The sequence below is a fragment of the Bombina bombina genome, chromosome 2 (genome assembly GCF_027579735.1).
Source record: "Bombina bombina isolate aBomBom1 chromosome 2, aBomBom1.pri, whole genome shotgun sequence".
In the NCBI taxonomy this organism is placed as follows: domain Eukaryota; kingdom Metazoa; phylum Chordata; class Amphibia; order Anura; family Bombinatoridae; genus Bombina; species Bombina bombina.
Window position 1 is genome coordinate 251,933,181 of NC_069500.1, and position 19,466 is coordinate 251,952,646.

The 19,466-nt window shown below is 36.1% G+C and overlaps 1 protein-coding gene across 2 annotated transcripts in view; it reads right to left on the bottom strand.

The window, feature by feature from the left end:
• LOC128648700 (solute carrier organic anion transporter family member 4C1) overlaps nt 1-19,466 on the bottom strand; it is a 185,983-nt gene that overhangs the window by 7,146 nt on the left and 159,371 nt on the right. Inside the window, exons 9-11 of one of the 2 annotated variants that reach the window (XM_053701516.1) lie at nt 8,523-8,676; nt 7,423-7,619; nt 756-820 (exon numbers count right to left, since the gene is read on the bottom strand). In XM_053701516.1, coding sequence (XP_053557491.1) covers nt 756-820; nt 7,423-7,619; nt 8,523-8,676 — 416 coding nt within the window. The remainder of the gene's footprint in view (nt 1-755; nt 821-7,422; nt 7,620-8,522; nt 8,677-19,466) is intronic. The other variant, XR_008400615.1, reaches the window with a different exon arrangement.

A 19,466-nucleotide genomic window follows, 5' to 3' on the forward strand; every position in this document is an offset into this window, starting at 1 on the left:
TCTGAAATATGAAAGAAAATGTTTGGGTTTCATGTCCCTTTAATATAAACATATGTATATATTAAAGGGACATAGGGCTCCATTTATTAATGTGTGGATGGACAGGGTTCTGTTTGCCCATGATCAAGGGTAGCAGACATCATTATGCTGCCATCACTTAATATTGCTCAAGAGCCTACTTGTGCAACCTATCAAGAGCAAGAGCAGGGGCTGTCAATCAGCCCAGTCATCAACTCAAAAAGACAAACAGTGGCCTTAAAGAGACACTCAAGTCAAAATTAAACTTTCATGGTTCAGAACAATTTTAAACAACTTTCCAATTCACTTCCATTATGTAAATGTGCACAACCATTTTATATGCTTACTTTCTGAGGCACCAGATCCTAATGAGCATGTGCAAGATTCACAGAATATACATATGTGCATTTTTTTGATTGGCTAATGGCTGTCACATGATGCAATGGGAGAGAAAATAGAACTAACTTTAAAATTTGTCAGAAAGAAATCTACTATTCATATGAAATTCAAACAAAGTGCTTTTGTATTGTCATTTTATTACTCATTTACTGATTATACCTTTCTACTGTGTTTAGTGGCCCTTTAAGACCGCTGCTTTAGAACTATTGGCTGTAGGCTTACTCATGGGCTCCAAAGCCATATCAGCCGCTTGACAAATGGAGCCCATACTGCTCACAATGTTCCTATAATAACGGTTTTATTCATTACATCTGCTATTCGTCTCGCTCAGTATTTACCTAATAGTCGAATAAAAGACCACTGTACTCCAAGAGCGAATGATCTTTGCTTGTCTGGCACACACCTAATTTTAAATAAAATAATTCAGATTATATTGTTTTTTTTAGATATAAAACTGTAAACAGTTACAACACAGAAGTCATTTATGCATGATTTACAAATATAACAGACACAAAGAGACAATTACACTGGGACATAAGCCATGTTTAATACTGTAGTATTGTTATTGTTAAATTTGCTTTCTTCTCTTGCAAAACTTTGTTGAAAAATAAAATCTAGGTAAGCTGAATTTAGGAGTCTGCATGTGTCTGTAGCAGTCTATGGCAGCAGTGATTGCAACGGTGCATAACATTGTTAAAAAAACAAAGTTGCAGGAGGCTAAAGACACATGTATGCTCCTGAGCTCACCTAGGGTTACTCTTTAACAAAGGATACCAAGAGAACTAAGCAAAATTGATAAAGTTGGAAAGTTGTTTAAAATTGCAAGCCCTTTCCAATCCATTTAAGTTTAATTTTGACTTTATTGTCCCTTTAAGTAATTATTTAAGTATAAAATAAAGAATATTATGGGGTAGATAAATGTATAAACAAAAAATCAAGAGTTTCTTAGCAATACACTTAAATGGACATTAAACACCTTTTGCTTTTGTGTAAAAATTGTATATTGTCCCACTCTTCATAGAGAAGAAAAAAAGCAAAACCTGTAATCCAGGTCTTTAAATTACTGTAATTTGCCTAAATTTGTAGGTTACAGAATTTGCTTTTTGGCCTCTCTAGTTAATGTTGCCACCTTTAGTTCAGGCCAAGTCCAAATACACTTGCACTGTGCACATCACAGCAACAGTTTGTTTTTTTTGTAAAGTGTACACCACGTATAATAGCAAATTAATACAAACTCTCACACTTTCACACACTCACTATCTCACAAACACTCTCACTCACAATCTCACACACACTCATTCTCACACTCTCACACACTAATACACACATGCTCTCTATTTCTCTCACACACACAGACACTCATACTCACACTCTCGCTAACTAACACATACATGCTCTCTCTCACACACACACAGACACTCACAATCTCACACAATAACACATACACTCTAACAAACTAACGCATACATGCTCTCTCTCACAAACAGATACTCATGCTCTCACACACTTACACATACACTCTCACACACTAACACACACATATTCTCTCTTTCTCACACAGACACTCACGCTCTCACATAATAACACATACACTCTCACACACTAACACACATGCTCTATCTTTCTCTAACACGCACACATAGACTCTCACACTCTCACAAACTAACACATACATGCTCTCTCTCACACACTCACACTTTCACAAACTAACACATACATGCTCTCTCCTACACACTCACACTCTCAGAAACTAACACATACATGCTTTCTCTCACACACTCACACTCTCACAAACTAACACATACATGCTCTCTCTCACACACTCACACTCTTACAAACTAACACATACATGCTCTGTCTCACACTCTCACAAACTAACACATACATGCTCTCTCTCACACACTCACACTCTTACAAACTAACACATACATGCTCTGTCTCACACACTCACACTCTCACAAACTAAAACATACATGCTCTCTCTCACACACTCACACTCTCACAAACTAATACATGCATGCTGTCTCTCACACACTCTCACAAACTAACACATACATGCTCTCTCTCACATACTCACACTCTTACAAACTAACACATACATGCTCTCCCTCAAACACAGACACTGATGCGCTCACACACTAACACATACACTCTCACACACTAACACACGCATGCTTTCTCATACACACACACAGAGACACTTACACTCTCACACACTAACACACACATGTTCTCTCTCTCACACACACACGCACAGACACTCATGCTCTCACATACTAACACATCTCACACACACTCTATCACACATACACACACAGATGCTGTCTTGTTCACACACAGACTCACACATACATAAAGACTGACAAACACAAAGACACACACACTCTCATGTCCTGGTCAGACTCAGCTTCAAACTCAGACACACAAATGGAAACCAGTACTGTCTGGGTCATCTCTGGACATGTGGCAACCCTTGGTGTTAAATAAGCACAATTTTGTATACAAAAACATGGGTTTTATGTCTTTTTAAGAGACACCAAAGGGTATTTAAAAAAACAAAACAAAAAAAAAGCTATATTTGTTATCACAGTAAAAGGGAACCTACAGTCATATCATAATGGAATAGAAAAAAATAGACTTCTCAAAAAATAAAAAAATGCTTTCCAATAAATGATAGTGGTAATACAACTTTAAGGGCCAGATTACAAGTGGAGTGGTATTTAATCCTCCCGCTCATGCACTAACTCCGGTAGAAATACGTTTTCAAGATGAAAGTAAAATGTTTTAGCTCGAAAGCTAACCCCATAGAAGTCAATAGAGCAAAAAAAGTGAAAAAAAAACTAACACCCTACTCGCACGCAAACCCGATCACATAGTCTCAAGTGCGCTAACCCAACATGAAAATATTAATATTTCACATTCCAATGTTCTACACACATCATAGACTATGTTCTATTTATTCATGAAAACATATTTCTACATATATATGATAGTATTTTGGTATTATATATATATATATATATATATATATATATATATATATATATATATATATATACCTGTATATTTATTTTTTTGTAAGATTATACATAAGTATAGATTTATACAGATATATATATAGGAATATCTATTTAAAACTACTTAGAATATATTCCCTAGGTGCAGAACATTGGAATGTGAAATATTAACAGAAAATACACAGAATAACACTTTATTAAAAATGAATATTGCATAAAAATGATGTTACATATTTTATCTTCTTGACTGCAAAGGGTTCCAATGCATATATATATATATTTGTATACATATGTATGTATGTGTTTATATGTGTATATACTGTATGTATTTACAGACGTATATACATAAATATATATGTACACACACGTATACATATATATATATACAGTATATACTGTACATACATATACATCTTTAGACATGTTTATGTTACATACATATCTCTATGTTAAAGCCCTTTGCAGCCTTTTTTTCTAACACCTGAGGACTCATATCTTTGAGTCCTTATAACTTTTTTGTGCAATCATTTTTTAAAAATAATTTTTATTAGATAGTGTTATTATGAGTGTAACCGTACTTTTACATGTTATTTTGATGTTTTTGTGACACTTTTTTGTTTCACAAAAGAGTTAACCAGAGTTTTAAAGTTGCGCTATCCTGACGTGTCTTAAACTCAATTGTGCTCAAGCGATCGCATTTACTTTCAACTTGTAATACTATTGCTCTATCGAACATGTGCAAACAGCCGCGATAAACCCATTATCGCTCACACATAACTGTTAGTGTGCCACTTGTAATCTGCTCCTTAGTGTAATAGAATGCTGTAGCCCCAACTTCACAGCATTAGTGTTTGCTGTAAGATTTGGACATGAAACCCACATTTTTCTTTAATGATTCAGATAAAGCAAACCATTTTATACAACTTTCAATTTACTTCTATTATCAAATCTCCTTATTCTCTTGGTATCCTTTGTTGAAGAAGTCACAAATCATAAAACACATAAAAATAAGCTTCCCCTGGCTTAAATAATTGACATAAACACTTGATTGTTATGTCTGTAATGATTAATAAATCCTAAATCAAACAATAAAAGTTATCTATACTATAAATGCGTTTGTAATGTCCGTCGCCATCGGCAGTTGCGCACGCATCCTCAATGGAATGTTGGCAGTGCAAGGACAAAAGAATTCACCTGGATGCAGCTTTTTTTGAAAATGGCAGGGTGGTGAAAGAATCCACCAAAGGTGGATTCTTTCACCACCCTGCCATTTTCGGAATCCACCGGGATGCAGATGCATACCGGTGGATGCAGCGAAGGCAAACAGAGCATTACAAAAGCAACACCTAATCACCTACATCGCAATAAACCTATTTACCCTATTAACCCCTAAACCGCAAATCCCCCACATCGCAATAAACCTATTTACCCTTTTAACCCCTAAAACGCAAAACCCCTACATCGCAATAAACCTATTTAACTTATTAACCCCTAAACCGCAAAACCCCTACATCGCAATAAACCTATTTACCCTTTTAACCCCTAAACCGCAAAACCCCTACCTCGCAATAAATGTATTTAACTTATTAACCCCTAAACCGCAAAACCCCCACATCGCAATAAACCTATTTACCCTATTAACCCCTAAACCGCAAAACCCCAACATCGCACAAAACCTATGTACCCTATTAACCCCTAAACCGCAAAACCCCTACATCACAATAAACCTATTTAACTTATTAACCCTTTAAACCACCAAAACCCACAACGCAAATAACTATTTAAATAACTAAGTAATTTAATGGGGTGTTAGGTTAGGGGTTGTTAGGTTAGGGGGTGTTAGGTTAGGGGTTGTTAGGTTAGGGGGTGTTAGGTTAGTGTACTGTACTTAGTTATTTAAATAGTTATTTGCATTGTGGGTTTTGGCAGTTTAAAGGGTTAATAAGTTAAATAGGTTTATTGCGATGTAGGGGTTTTGTGGTTTAGGGGTTAAAAGGGTAAATAGGTTTATTGCGATGTAGGGGTTTTGCAGTTTAGGGGTTAATAGGGTAAATAGGTTTATTGCGATGTTGGGGTTTTGCGGTTTAGGGGTTAATAGGGTAAATAGGTTTATTGCGATGTGGGGGTTTTGCGGTTTAGGGGTTAATAAGTTAAATAAGTTTATTGCAATGTAGGAGTTTTGCGGTTTAGGGGTTAAAAGGGTAAATAGGTTTATTGCGATGTAGGGGTTTTGCGGTTTAGGGGTTAATAAGTTAAATAGGTTTATTGCGATGTAGGGGTTTTGCGTTTTAGGGGTTAAAGAGGTAAATAGGTTTATTGCGATGTGGGGGTTTTGCGGTTTATGGGTTAATAGGGTAAATAGGTTTATTGCGATGTGGGGGTTTTGCGGTTTAGGGGTTAATAGGGTAAATAGGTTTATTGCGATGTTGGGGGTTTTGCGGTTTAGGGGTTAATAAGTTAAAATAGGTTTATTGCGATGTAGGGGTTTTGCGGTTTAGGGGTTAAAAGGGTAAATAGGTTTATTGCGATGTAGGGGTTTTGCGGTTTAGGGGTTAATCGGGCAAATAGGTTTATTGCGATGTAGGGGTTTTGCGGTTTAGGAGTTAATACTTTGTGAAGGATTTTTCTTTTGTTATATTTCGTGCGGGAGGTGTTTTTTTTTTAATACTTGATGCAGGCGGTTAGTTGTTGCTTTTGTAATGCTCCGTTTGCCAACTTTATATAAAAGAAGAGTTACAAAATACGTTGTTTCTACATCTGTAGTTTAAAAAATAATTAGACTGCCCTCTGGGCAGGCTTATTGACTAGTCATATATAAAAGCATCAAACAGCCAGTGTCAAAGACAAATCTGTACTTCTGAATTAAACTTCTGTGAACAACTACAAAAGAATAGTAACTACTCACTATCGGCTAGATTACGAGTTTTGCGGTATTATTAACCCCTAATCTGCCACCCCCAACATCGCCATCACCTACATTATATTTATTAACCCCTAATCTGCCGATCCAGACTAAAAAAAATGCTTGTAATACCGGCGCAATGGAAGTCCCATTGAAAAAAGACTTTACGAAAATTGCGTAAGTTAATTTGCGGTACGGCCAAAAAAGTGTGCGGGACAGCTGTACCTACAACACTCGTAATAGCAGAGGTAGTAAAAAAGCAGCGTTATGAGGCTTATCGCTGCTTTTTTACTCATAACGCAAAACTCGTAATCTAGCCGAATGTTATTGTATTTCTTCCTGTCCCTGAAGCTCTTTACAGAAGCTGTGCAAACTCCCAGATCAGTAATACTGGTCACTTTATTGTAGCTATATAATGTGCTTCAGGTTAGTGTACATCACATGATCTTTACATTTATGCAATTTTTACAAAGTTTTACATTTACACAAAATATATTTTACAAAGCATTCAACAATAATATATAGCAAAACTGCTTTGTATCATGCAACCTGAAGCACATTATACAATTGTCAGAAAGTTTACAGCTTTATTGATATGCAAATGCACACTGCTTCACACAGGTTATGAGAATACGTACCTGAGCTTCAAGATGGAGGTGCCCAGTACAAAGAGGCAAATTCTGCCACCTTTAAGCTATTAAAACAGGAAGACTGATTTGAAAAGAGCTGCAGGAATAGGATGAAATGGAATAACATGTTGAGTAGCTACAGTTCTTTTGTAGTTGTGCACAGCAGTTTAATGTCCCTTTAAGTATAATTACTTCAAAAATATAAATTAAGCCACACGTGTGTACCTGCAACTCCTTCAGTTGACAAAAACTACCAAGTACATTAATAATTTTGGAGAAACTCAGCTTGGCTGGAATGAATTAAAAGGATAGATACAACTGTTTAGGGAAAAAAGCTACATAAAATGTATAATCAGATACTGCATTAAGACAATTGCTGTTATGTGCTTCATGAATGTTTATATTTTATAGCAAATCTAACATAGAAGAAAATTACATTTGTTCTAATTTTTCTTACCTTAAAATGGCCATAGTGATTGGAGTAGCTGTCATAAAGGTAGTAACAACCACAAAAAAGAAAAATGACATAAATAAGGGTAGGTTTTTACACTTTGCCTCACACTTTCCCGAATAAGCGGTTGAACCATTGAAGACGATTCCAAAATCTGGTATTTTGGGGATGCGTTCTCTAATGCATTCGCAGTTACTAAAAACCTATGATTAAAGGACAGAGAGAAAAAAAAATATATATGTTTTTAATCCTATATTGCATTCACTGACTTATGTGTATCTGTATCTGTTCATATTACAGAAAAAAAAATAAGATACATTAATCTTCCCCTTAAAGGTATACTGAATCCACATTTTTTCTTTCATGATTCAGGTAAAGCATGCAATTTTAAGCAGCTTTCTAATCTACTCATATTATCAAATTTTCTTCGTTCTCTTGTTATCTTTATTTGAAAAAGAAGGAATGTAAGCTTACGAGCCAGCTCATTTTTTTTAGTGCTAGTTATATTTATATTTATTTTTTAAGAAAATATGCCCCAGACTCCTGGGGCAAGTGTGTTATCTTAACCTGAGGGCCCCCCCTGACTCCAGTCACCCTTTTAACCCCCTAATAGCATGCTATTTCCATTTCATTCAAAAAGCCAAAATAAAATAATATGGCTCACTGTGTGCATATATATATATATATATATATATATATATATATATATATATACTATATGTGTATGTATTTATGTATGTGTGCATAGGTATACATACAAATGCATACACATATATACATACACATGTACATATACTGTATATACACCTTTTAGCCATTAAGGGTTGATTTTTGCTTGAATGCATTATTTTATTTTAATTTTGCAGTAAAAAACTACTTTATAGTGTGGTAGAAAAAAATTTGTCATGTCTCTTCCTGATTTGACTATTTGATATTTTTTAGATACATATAGATAGATAGATAGATAGATAGATAGATGATAGATAGATAGATAGATAGATGATAGATGATATATAGATAGATGGATGATAGAAAGATCATAGATAATTCATGTTTTGCTTTAAAAATATAAAAGTAAATGTATATTTATAGATAATTTATTGTACCTTTTTGTCACCATTAACTGTAACATTAATACAACCTGCATAGCAGGCAGAAAAATATTGAACTCCATCAGATCCACAAACTGGATCATAAAAAGAGCGTGCACAGTTGCACTCATTATTACACGGAGCTTCTACTTCTCCAATCGTTCCAGTCCTAAGAAAAGTAAAATAATGACGGTATAGTTATTTAAGCAATCTATATTAAAACTTGAATTAATAATCACAAAGCCACAATAAAAAAATGTATAATGAATAAAGGTTAATGCCATTGGACACTGAACTGGACTGGACTAAAAAAAAGGTGCAGTGACTGCTACAATAGTTTTATCTATATCTAAGGTGTAGGAGACCATGAAAGGGAAGGAGGTAGAACTACAATTATAGCAACAGGTGCAGTGGTGCTAGGGGGTGGGCATAGCAGCCAGTCAAAATATATATATATATTGCTCCTAGGATTCAACTCCTGGCCAGTAAGAGGAGGCAAAGTTTTCCCAAAGCTTCTAAGAGCACTTCATCCCTCCCACCTCACTGATATGCCAGTCTAATATTTGCCTCCCAGGAGTAAGGTGAAGAATTGAGGTGCTTCAGATTCTTTGTTGAAAGGGGTTCTCAGACAGATTTGAGGGCCAATTTACCCCCTCAGAGAGCTGTTACTGAGAAGCAGAGGGGAGCCAGCCACAGGTGTTGTAGGGACTGGTCCCTTAGCCTCCTTTTGTTTGGTTGTTGATGTACTCCCCAAATAGATCCTCTGCTATAATATGCTCAGCACTGGATGGATTTTCTAGTGGAAGCAGTCATTTCTGTAGCTTTTAAGCATGGTAGAATGTGTGCAGTTCAGGTATGAATTTACACATTTTCACTCATATAGTCCACAGGCTATTAGTAGGTCATTTGTAATGATACATCAAAGCCTTGGGGACACATACTTTATTACAGACATATTTTATTTTATCACATTCACACTGGACTTTATTATGTTATTTTAGTCTAGAGATGGGGCATGAACACTTTAAGGGGATGTAAGGACCATTTTTATTACATGCACACTATTTCCTTGTTTTGGGGTGTTATTACTTTAAACATTTTTAATAACGTTTTCTGTATTTGTTATTTGTGCTACTATAATGCGCTCTGGCTTCTATACGCAGTTTGTAATTCTAATCTGCATTACACTCAGATTCTAACACTTCAGATCCATCATCCATAGGTGAACTACTTTCTGATGATCAGGAGCAAGTGACAAGAATCCTCCTCTTTTATGTTTAAGTTGGAACATCTTCAAACTCTTTTAAAAGAGGTTTTATGTACTCTATACTCTAAGCCTCCTGAAGAAAAAAATCATCAAACACTCGTATTTGATTTTTAAACCTTCTGTCGAAACTCCAGACGTTTTTTCAGTCCCTGATGCTATAACTGAAATTTTTACCAAAGACTGGTCAAACCCTGGTCTACCTTTTAACCTTCTGCATTTAAATTGATGTAAGAACAAAGCCAAGGTTTTTACTACAACCTTTTTCATAGTTCCAAAAAAAGAGGGAAATTTCAGGCCTATCCTGGGTTTGAAAACTCTAAATAAATTCCTCAGGTTTCCTACTTTCAAAATGGAAACAAATTCGAACAATTATACCCCCTGTTCAACTAGGGCAATACGTATATATATATATATATATATATATATATATATATATATATATATATATCAATGATAGATTTGAAGGATGCTTACCTTCATATTTCTATCCAAAAGGACCATCACTAGTTCCTAAGGTTTGCCTATCAAGACAAAAAAAATTAAGTTTGCTGCTCTACTATTTGGCCTGGCTACTACTCCTATAAGTTTTACAAAAGTTCTGGGAACACTTTTGTCTGTAATAAGAGCTCAAGTATTTTGATGGCACCAAAACTGAACAATATGTTGGTTTAGTCTAGGAAAAAAACTCTTGACCGTAGAGTAAAATAACTTAATAATAATAATAATAATTATAAGAAAATATATATATATATATATATATATATATATATATATATATATATTCCCATCCGGTGTACAGTGTTACCCTCCAGTGGTCATCTGCCTGGGTGCAAACATGTAATAAATATTAGAAATAACAAAGAGGGCGCCACATAGCGTGATATTGTAGATTCAAAGCCAAAATAGGTGAATAATGTAAAGGCTTACCAGAGGTAATGGCACCGTATGGTAACCGGTGCTGACAGCCAGGCTAACACTTTCAGTGGCTAGCACACTGGGTGGTCTCCGGCAAGCTGTTCACAGGTGATGTTCAGCGTTTCTTTGATTGGCGTCTGTGCGGCTGAAACCTGAGACGCTGCGGTAGAGCAGATACTTTGATGCCTTATCCAGGAAGGCTCAAAGGGAGAACCAAGGCAAAAAACAAATGGACAACTTCCGTATATTTAAAATCAGTAGATTTTAATCCATAAAAACTGCTACGCGTTTCTAGACCATAAACCGGTCTTTTCTTCAGGCATACAAACAATGGATACAAATTTTTTAAAATATTTACCTAATATACAATTAAAAATGGAAGTTGTCATAGTTTTCAAAAAAGGACCAATGGGACATGAGTGAATATTCTGAATCTTATTCATGTTGATTGGGCTCAATAGCCTGTGTGCTTCATTAACATTCGCAACTAATATCCCAATGGAATGTTTTTGACTTGTACATCTTTGTCTGCTGCATAAACTTGAATGTTCTAAATAATACCTGCATTATAATGTACAATAAAATGTTTGATTTTCAGATCTAAATACTATATGAATCATGTATGATTATGTTCATGCTCTATGTGATGTCATGTGAAAAAGAACATGAAATAGTTAAATAGCAAATGTTTTGTATTTAAATTGACAGTGAAGTGTGTTAGGTTGTTCCGATTTGAACTATAAAAGGATATGCGTGAAAGTGTATAATGAAAAAAAGAATGATGTGTATTGGTCATGAACCAGCAGTGTTGTTGAGGAAATAAAATAATAACATTTGTGTCATATAGCATGATAGGCTATAAAAATTGGATATTATTGCAATTTACTGAAAAAACAAAAAACAAAATACTGGCATTAAATGGCAACAGGTGAATTCTATTCTATCTATCACTCCGATTACTGTAAGGGGCTAAAAAATTTATATAATATAGACTTGAATAAAGCAAGACCTACAGCTGTGGAAATCAATACACAGAGGTTCTTAAGCATGCATGTTTAATAAAAACATGTAAGAGTAAATAACTAGTATATGTATCTGGTATTACACTTCTGTAATAAATAATTCAAACGAAAACTTTTCTTTGTTTGACTATTTTTGATCTCGTAATGTCTGAGCTTCTGTCAACCTACAGCTGTGGATATCTGTACACAGAGGTTCTTCAGCAAGCATGTTTAATAAAAGCATGTATGTGTTAGTATGAATAACTAGTATTTCTGTATGTGTCTCTGGTGTTATACTTCTATAATGAATAATTCAAGCATCAACTTTTCTTTGTTTGACTAATTTTCATTTCGTAATATCTGGGCTTCTGTAAATAAAAAGGTGGATGAAAAATGTCTGTTGAATATGTTATTATTTCTTATTTTTTGTTTGGAAAATTAATGACCAGTGGAAGTTAAGAATACTATTGTTAAAATATTGATATCAATATTTTGATGGTCTTGTTCTATGTAAAAATGTTTATAATATTTATGCATGGAATGAGGTCATTCATTCGAAATTCCTGTTGTAAGAATTTATGGCAGCCATTCAATATAATAGAAACTTGGTTTAAAGGTCATCTCAGGGTATTAGAATTGATGTGATGTATTTTGAAATAAAGAGTGCAAAAAAGTTAATCCAACATGTTTAATGTCTGGTGTGGTCCCTTTTATCGGTTACTATTTGCATAATAATAATATTGTAAACTGGATTGTGTTAATCTGGTGCACCTAATGTAACCATGTTTCCATATATTGTTTAATAAAATGGAACATGTATTTGAACTGTTACATCGGTCTATAGGATATGTTTGATGTTTAAGTGATGAAAAAATGTATTGAATGTGAGCAAATTCCATTATATATGTATTATAGAAAACTAAGAGTGCCCTAATGATCGCCATATTCTGCATGATTGTTAAAATGTATGTGTCATAGGTCAAAGGTTTGATTGTTAGTTAAATGCTGCCAGATCCAAATTCGCGTTTAAACCATCAGGAAAAAGTGTTTTTAACTTGAAGATCCAGAAAGTTTCTCGTTGTCTGAGTTTGTTCATTCTGTTATAATCTGCAGACCTAGGAATGAAATCTATGGGTGTGTATTTGTAAGTATATGGATTGCCTTGGTGTTTGCTCAGACAATGGTTTGGCACACTGTGTTTAATTTTCGTTTTCTTGCAGTTTTTGCAATTCCGCAAGTGTTCCCCCCACCTTGTTTTTACTTTTCTGCAGGTGCGGCCTACATATTGTAGGCCGCATATACACTCCAATAGGTATACCACAAAAGAAGAATTGCAGTTATAAAATCCCTGAATGGGATATATGTCACCAGTAGTGTGGGATCTAAAAGATTTGCTACCATGTTTGATATACTGGCAAGAATTGCAACTGGTTTTCCCAGTTGCAATTCTTCTTTTGTGGTATACCTATTGGAGTGTATATGCGGCCTACAATACGTAGCCCAGATATTACGAAATGAAAATTAGTCAAACAAAGAAAAGTTTATGCTTGAATTATTCATTATAGAAGTATAACACCAGAGACACATACAGAAATACTAGTTATTCATACTAACACATACATGCTTTTATTAAACATGCTTGCTGAAGAACCTCTGTGTACAGATATCCACAGCTGTAGGTTGACAGAAGCTCAGACATTACGAGATCAAAAATAGTCAAACAAAGAAAAGTTTTCGTTTGAATTATTTATTACAGAAGTGTAATACCAGATACATATACTAGTTATTTACTCTTACATGTTTTTATTAAACATGCATGCTTAAGAACCTCTGTGTATTGATTTCCACAGCTGTAGGTCTTGCTTTATTCAAGTCTATATTATATCAATTTTTTAGCCCCTTACAGTAATCGGAGTGATAGATAGAATAGAATTCACCTGTTGCCATTTAATGCCAGTATTTTGTTTTTTGTTTTTTCAGTAAATTGCAATTATATCCAATTTTTATAGCCTATCATGCCAAAATTGAGCATAATTTTGACGTACATGTTACAATTCTATATGACACAAATTTTATTATTTTATTTCCTCAACAGCACTGCTGGTTCATGACCAATACACATCATTCTTTTTTTCATTATACACTTTCACGCATATCCTTTTATAGTTCAAATCGGAACAACCTAACACACTTCACTGTCAATTTAAATACAAAACATTTGCTATTTAACTATTTCATGTTCTTTTTCACATGACATCACATAGAGCATGAACATAATCATACATGATTCATATAGTATTTAGATCTGAAAATCAAACATTTTATTGTACATTATAATGCAGGTATTATTTAGAACATTCAAGTTTATGCAGCAGACAAAGATGTACAAGTCAAAAACATTCCATTGGGATATTAGTTGCGAATGTTAATGAAGCACACAGGCTATTGAGCCCAATCAACATGAATAAGATTCAGAATATTCACTCATGTCCCATTGGTCCTTTTTTGAAAACTATGACAACTTCCGTTTTTAATTGTATATTAGGTAAATATTTTAAAAAATTTGTATCCATTGTTTGTATGCCTGAAGAAAAGACCGGTTTATGGTCTAGAAACGCGTAGCAGTTTTTATGGATTAAAATCTACTGATTTTAAATATACGGAAGTTGTCCATTTGTTTTTTGCCTTGGTTCTCCCTTTGAGCCTTCCTGGATAAGGCATCAAAGTATCTGCTCTACCGCAGCGTCTCAGGTTTCAGCCGCACAGACGCCAATCAAAGAAACGCTGAACATCACCTGTGAACAGCTTGCCGGAGACCACCCAGTGTGCTAGCCACTGAAAGTGTTAGCCTGCCTGTCAGCACCGGTTACCATACGGTGCCATTACCTCTGGTAAGCCTTTACATTATTCACCTATTTTGGCTTTGAATCTACAATATCACGCTATGTGGCGCCCTCTTTGTTATTTCTAATTTACAGACACCTTCCACCTGAAGTCCAGAGGCTCCTCTGGACTTCAGGTGGAAGGTGTCTGTAAATTAGAAATAACAAAGAGGGCGCCACATAGCGTGATATTGTAGATTCAAAGCCAAAATAGGTGAATAATGTAAAGGCTTACCAGAGGTAATATTGTTGCAAAAGACACAGCACCATTTCTTCATATGGACTAATATGGTTTGTCCATAGACATTAATCACTTTTACTATTTGTTATCAACATATATTTTTTGTCAGCGCACCCCGTTCACGGTTCCCCTAGGGGTTCCTATTTTTGGTCGATGTAATAAATATTCCTGAAAAAATGGTCGCACTCTCAGGTCTTTGGATAAAGCAAGTAAATACTTTTTTAATGAAACGTTTTCGGGGAATTTCTCCCCATCATCAGCATGCTGATGATGGGGAGAAATTCCCCGAAAACGTTTCATTAAAAAAGTATTTACTTGCTTTATCCAAAGACCTGAGAGTGCGACCATTTTTTCAGGAATATATATATATATATATATATATATATATATATATATACTGTATATGATAGATTCAAACCGTGCGTACAAATAGCTAGCAAAAGTCAGCTGAAATGTAAACAGGAGAATTTTAGCGCCCATTATACTACTTTAAAACAGACTATTTATTATTTCTATTATAGAATATAAAAGAGAAATCTGCTCATAAAGTTCAAAGTATCAAATTCACTTTATCAAATATATATACAAAATATCAAAACCAAAGTACCAAATTCTAATGGTGTGTACCAAACCCAACAGTGATACTAATGACATCCCACCCTCCCAGGACTTCTGCAACAACATGGCTACTTACTTCCACCACAAGATGATCAACATCTACGACAGCCTTGAGCTCCAGAACTAACCACTCACCGCCGACCCACCTACAACCACCTCACCCAAACCCATCACCCGCCACCGTCTATGGACTACCTGGAGCCTCCTCACCATGGAGGACACACTCAGAATCATGAAATCTATCCACTCCGGAGCACCCTCAGACCCATGCCAGCACCACATTTTCAACAAAGTGGGTTTTACCCTTGCCCACAAACTCTGCCTCACCATAAACTGCTTCATCAAAACTGGCACCTTCCCAGAAGACTGGAAGCATGCAGAGCTGAAACCCCTGCTGAAGAAACCCACAGCTGACCCCATAGATCCTAAAAACTACCGCTCCATCTCTCTATTCCCCTTTCCAGCTAAATTAATCGAGAAGGCCATCAACTCACAACTTGTTGACCACATCGAGACCAACCACATCTTGGACCCCTCCTAATCCAGTTTCAGAAGCAATCACAGCACCGAGACCACCCTCCTCACTGCCACAGACGACATCGGCACCCTGCTCGACCAAGGAGAGACTGCCGCCATCATCCTTCTAGACCTCTCAGCCGCATTCGACACTGTAGCCCACAGCACCCTCCACATGCACCTACATGATGCTGGCATCTGCAATAAGGCCCTGGAATGGATCACCTCCTTCCTCAGCCTCAGAACCCAGAAAGTCAGAATCCCACCCTTCTCCTCCAATCCCACAGCAATCAGCTGCGGCATACCCCAAGGCTCTTCTCTTAGCCCCACCCTCTTCAACATCTACATGGCCCCCCTCGCCGCCATCATCTGACAACACAACCTCAACATCGTCTCCTACTCCGACGACACCCAGTTAATCATCTCACTCACCCAAGACCCCACCACCGCCAAGAAAAACATCCATGAAGGACTTACAGCAATCGCCACCTGGATGAACAACAGCCGTCTCAAACTGAACACTGAAAAGGCCAAAATCCTCCTCCTCGGACCCACCAAATCTGCATGGGATGACTCCTGGTGGCCCACAGCCCTCGGACACCCTCCAACTCCAACACACCATGCACAAAATCTAGTCGTCATACTCAGCTCATCACTCATCAACGCCGTCTCTTCGACTTGTTTTCACATACTCCACCTACTGTAAAAAATCTTCAAGTGGTTCCCCACCGAAACTAGAAAATCTGTCACCCACGCCCTCGTCAGTAGTCGACTGGACTATGGCAATGCACTCTACGCCGGGTCCACCATCAAACTCCAGAAACTACTCCAACGCATTCAGAACACCTCGGCCAGACTCATCCTCGACTTCCCTCACCAAAACCACATCACCGAACACCTAAAGAACCTACACTGGCTCCCCGTCAACAAGAGAATCACCTTCAAGCTCCTAACCCATGAATTCAAGGCCCTCCACAACATTGGTCCAGAATACATCAACCACCGTGTCAATTTCTACACCCCCTCCAGACAACTCCGCTCTGCCGACCAAGCACTCACAGTCATCCCCCGCATCAAGAAAAAAACAGCTGGAGGAAAATCCTTCTCCTATATGGCAGCAAGGTCATGGAACTCCCTCCCGCTGTACTTCAGACAATCCACCTCCCTTACAAACTTCATAAAGGACCTCAAGACCTGGCTCTTCGACTGAATCATCTTCCTTTAGCCCCCCTCTACCCCTCTCCCATAGCGCCTTGAGACCCTCACGGGTGATTAGTTTGTGCTTTACAAGTACCCAATAGAATAGAATCAATATCCAAATGTATGAGTGTAATATCCAAGTCATTTTTTAAGAATCCGATGGTATTGTTCGTAGGCTGTTAGTAACAGCGATATAAAGTGTGCACACGCTAATGAAATCAGAGCTGTCATATATAAGTGTTATTCTTGGTTCCTAGCATATTATCTAATATCAGGATGTGTTCAAATGATTGTAGATCTTTGGGGTCTATGATGTCTCGTTTGAACAAAAAACTTCCCAGACTCTTTGCAAGATCCAGGGATCTGCAATCAGAGTTTGTAGATGCACTAGCAACTCCCTCGCTTAAATTGTACCTCCAATAATTCTACTGCCCAAAATGATATCTAAGATCGAACAGGAGCAATCATCCAAAATCTAGATTGCTCCAGCTTGGACATGCAGGACTTGGTTTGCAGATTTGGTTCAGATGTCCAGTTGTCCTCTGTGGCCTCTTCTCTCTCAAGGTCTTTTCTATCATCAAGATCTTGAGTCTCTCAACTTGAAGGTTTTGAGATTAAACACCAAATTTTAAGACAGAGAGGTTTTCAGATGAGATATCAAAACAATAGATGCCAGAAAGCCTGTTACAAGAAAAATATATCATAAAATTTGGAAAAATTTTCTTGCCTGGTGTGAGAAAACAGTTTTACTTTGCATTCTTTTAGACTTCCTAGAATTCTTCAATTTTTACAAGAAGATTTAGAAAATGGTTTATCTTTAAAGGGTGAGATTTCAGCTCTACCATAAAAAATCCTAAACTTCCAGACATTCAGAGTTTTGTTCAGGACTAGACCTGTAATTAAATCAGTCTCCTTCAGTGGAACCTATATTTGTTTCTTAAACTTTTGCAGTTTCGCTTTTTGAACCCATGCATAGTTTGGACATTCGGCTTCTCTCTTGTTTTTTTCTAGCAATATCATCTGCCAGAATAATTTATGACTTAAGAAAAAACTATACTTTGTTCCAAGACAATGCAGGCTCAGTAAAAGGTTAAGTAATACAAAATGTATTCAAGTTAAGCATAAAAATACATGGCATCACAAAGACTCGACATAGTAAGCAGCCAAAAAAGAAATGGTCTGACCGGTTTTGGTCCTTACGACCGTAATCATAGACCTACATTACTTACTAGTTAGTTAGTTTAAAAAGTATTAGGAACATTGTCATTGCTTGCTTTACCTAATTGATTAATAGTTAACCCTTAATAGAGCTGAACATTGCAAGAGAGCATACCAAAATCCTATTACCAAAATATGTGTGTATGTTGATGAAATATACTATATACAATTGACTCACAAACTTTCAGTATTTTATAATACAGCATAATGCAGTACTTATTCAGGATAGACGTGCCTTCTCTCAAGGTAACAGAGCTATTTTTTAGTGTTCTACGACCTAAAAATACACATCTACCTCCACTCGTAGCAATATACTGTATGTGTAAACCCTAAACCCCACTATTAAATATATCTTGACACCAGGAATAATTTATTTAGTTATATATCTAAATGTATACGTATTTTGGTAGCATGTTGCAACCCACATTTTCATATTAAATATATATTCAACAACAATAGTAGCAGATATATTATGGTCATTCTGGAAGTAATGCCAGAATACCACCAAGGAGTAAACTGTATCACTTCATCGAACTTCTTATGCTACAGATTAAATTTAGGCAATACATTCAATTCAAGTATGCGTATGCATATATATATATATATATATATATATAGACATATACCTCTGTATATTCTATGATTAGGGGAAAGGGGGGAAGTGAAATAAATGAATTGATTACTTAACTATTTGATTATTGATCTGATAATCATATAAGATAGATAAACTTGGGAGATCACAGTCTAATCCTAAACCAAGTCCCAGGGTGGTACACTAACTTATCCCTTATCCTGACCTCGGCCGTAACAGAAGAGAGCTACTCCTATTAATTACCATACTACATCCTATGGATAAGTATGTTACCCATATAGAAAGAAACCTCACTTATTCTTTCCAATTTGCCAGAATTCTTATAGTATATGCAGAATTTTGTTTTACTCTTTACAAGATACAGGAGTGAACCTTCAAGTACAGCCAGATGTTAATGGTTTAATTGTTTAATAGTTTAGTCTGTGAACTGGTGCATCAAAGGCTAAGCCTCCATCATCATCTCTGCCATAAATTAATTATGTAGAATTCAAAATCAGGCTATCCAATTT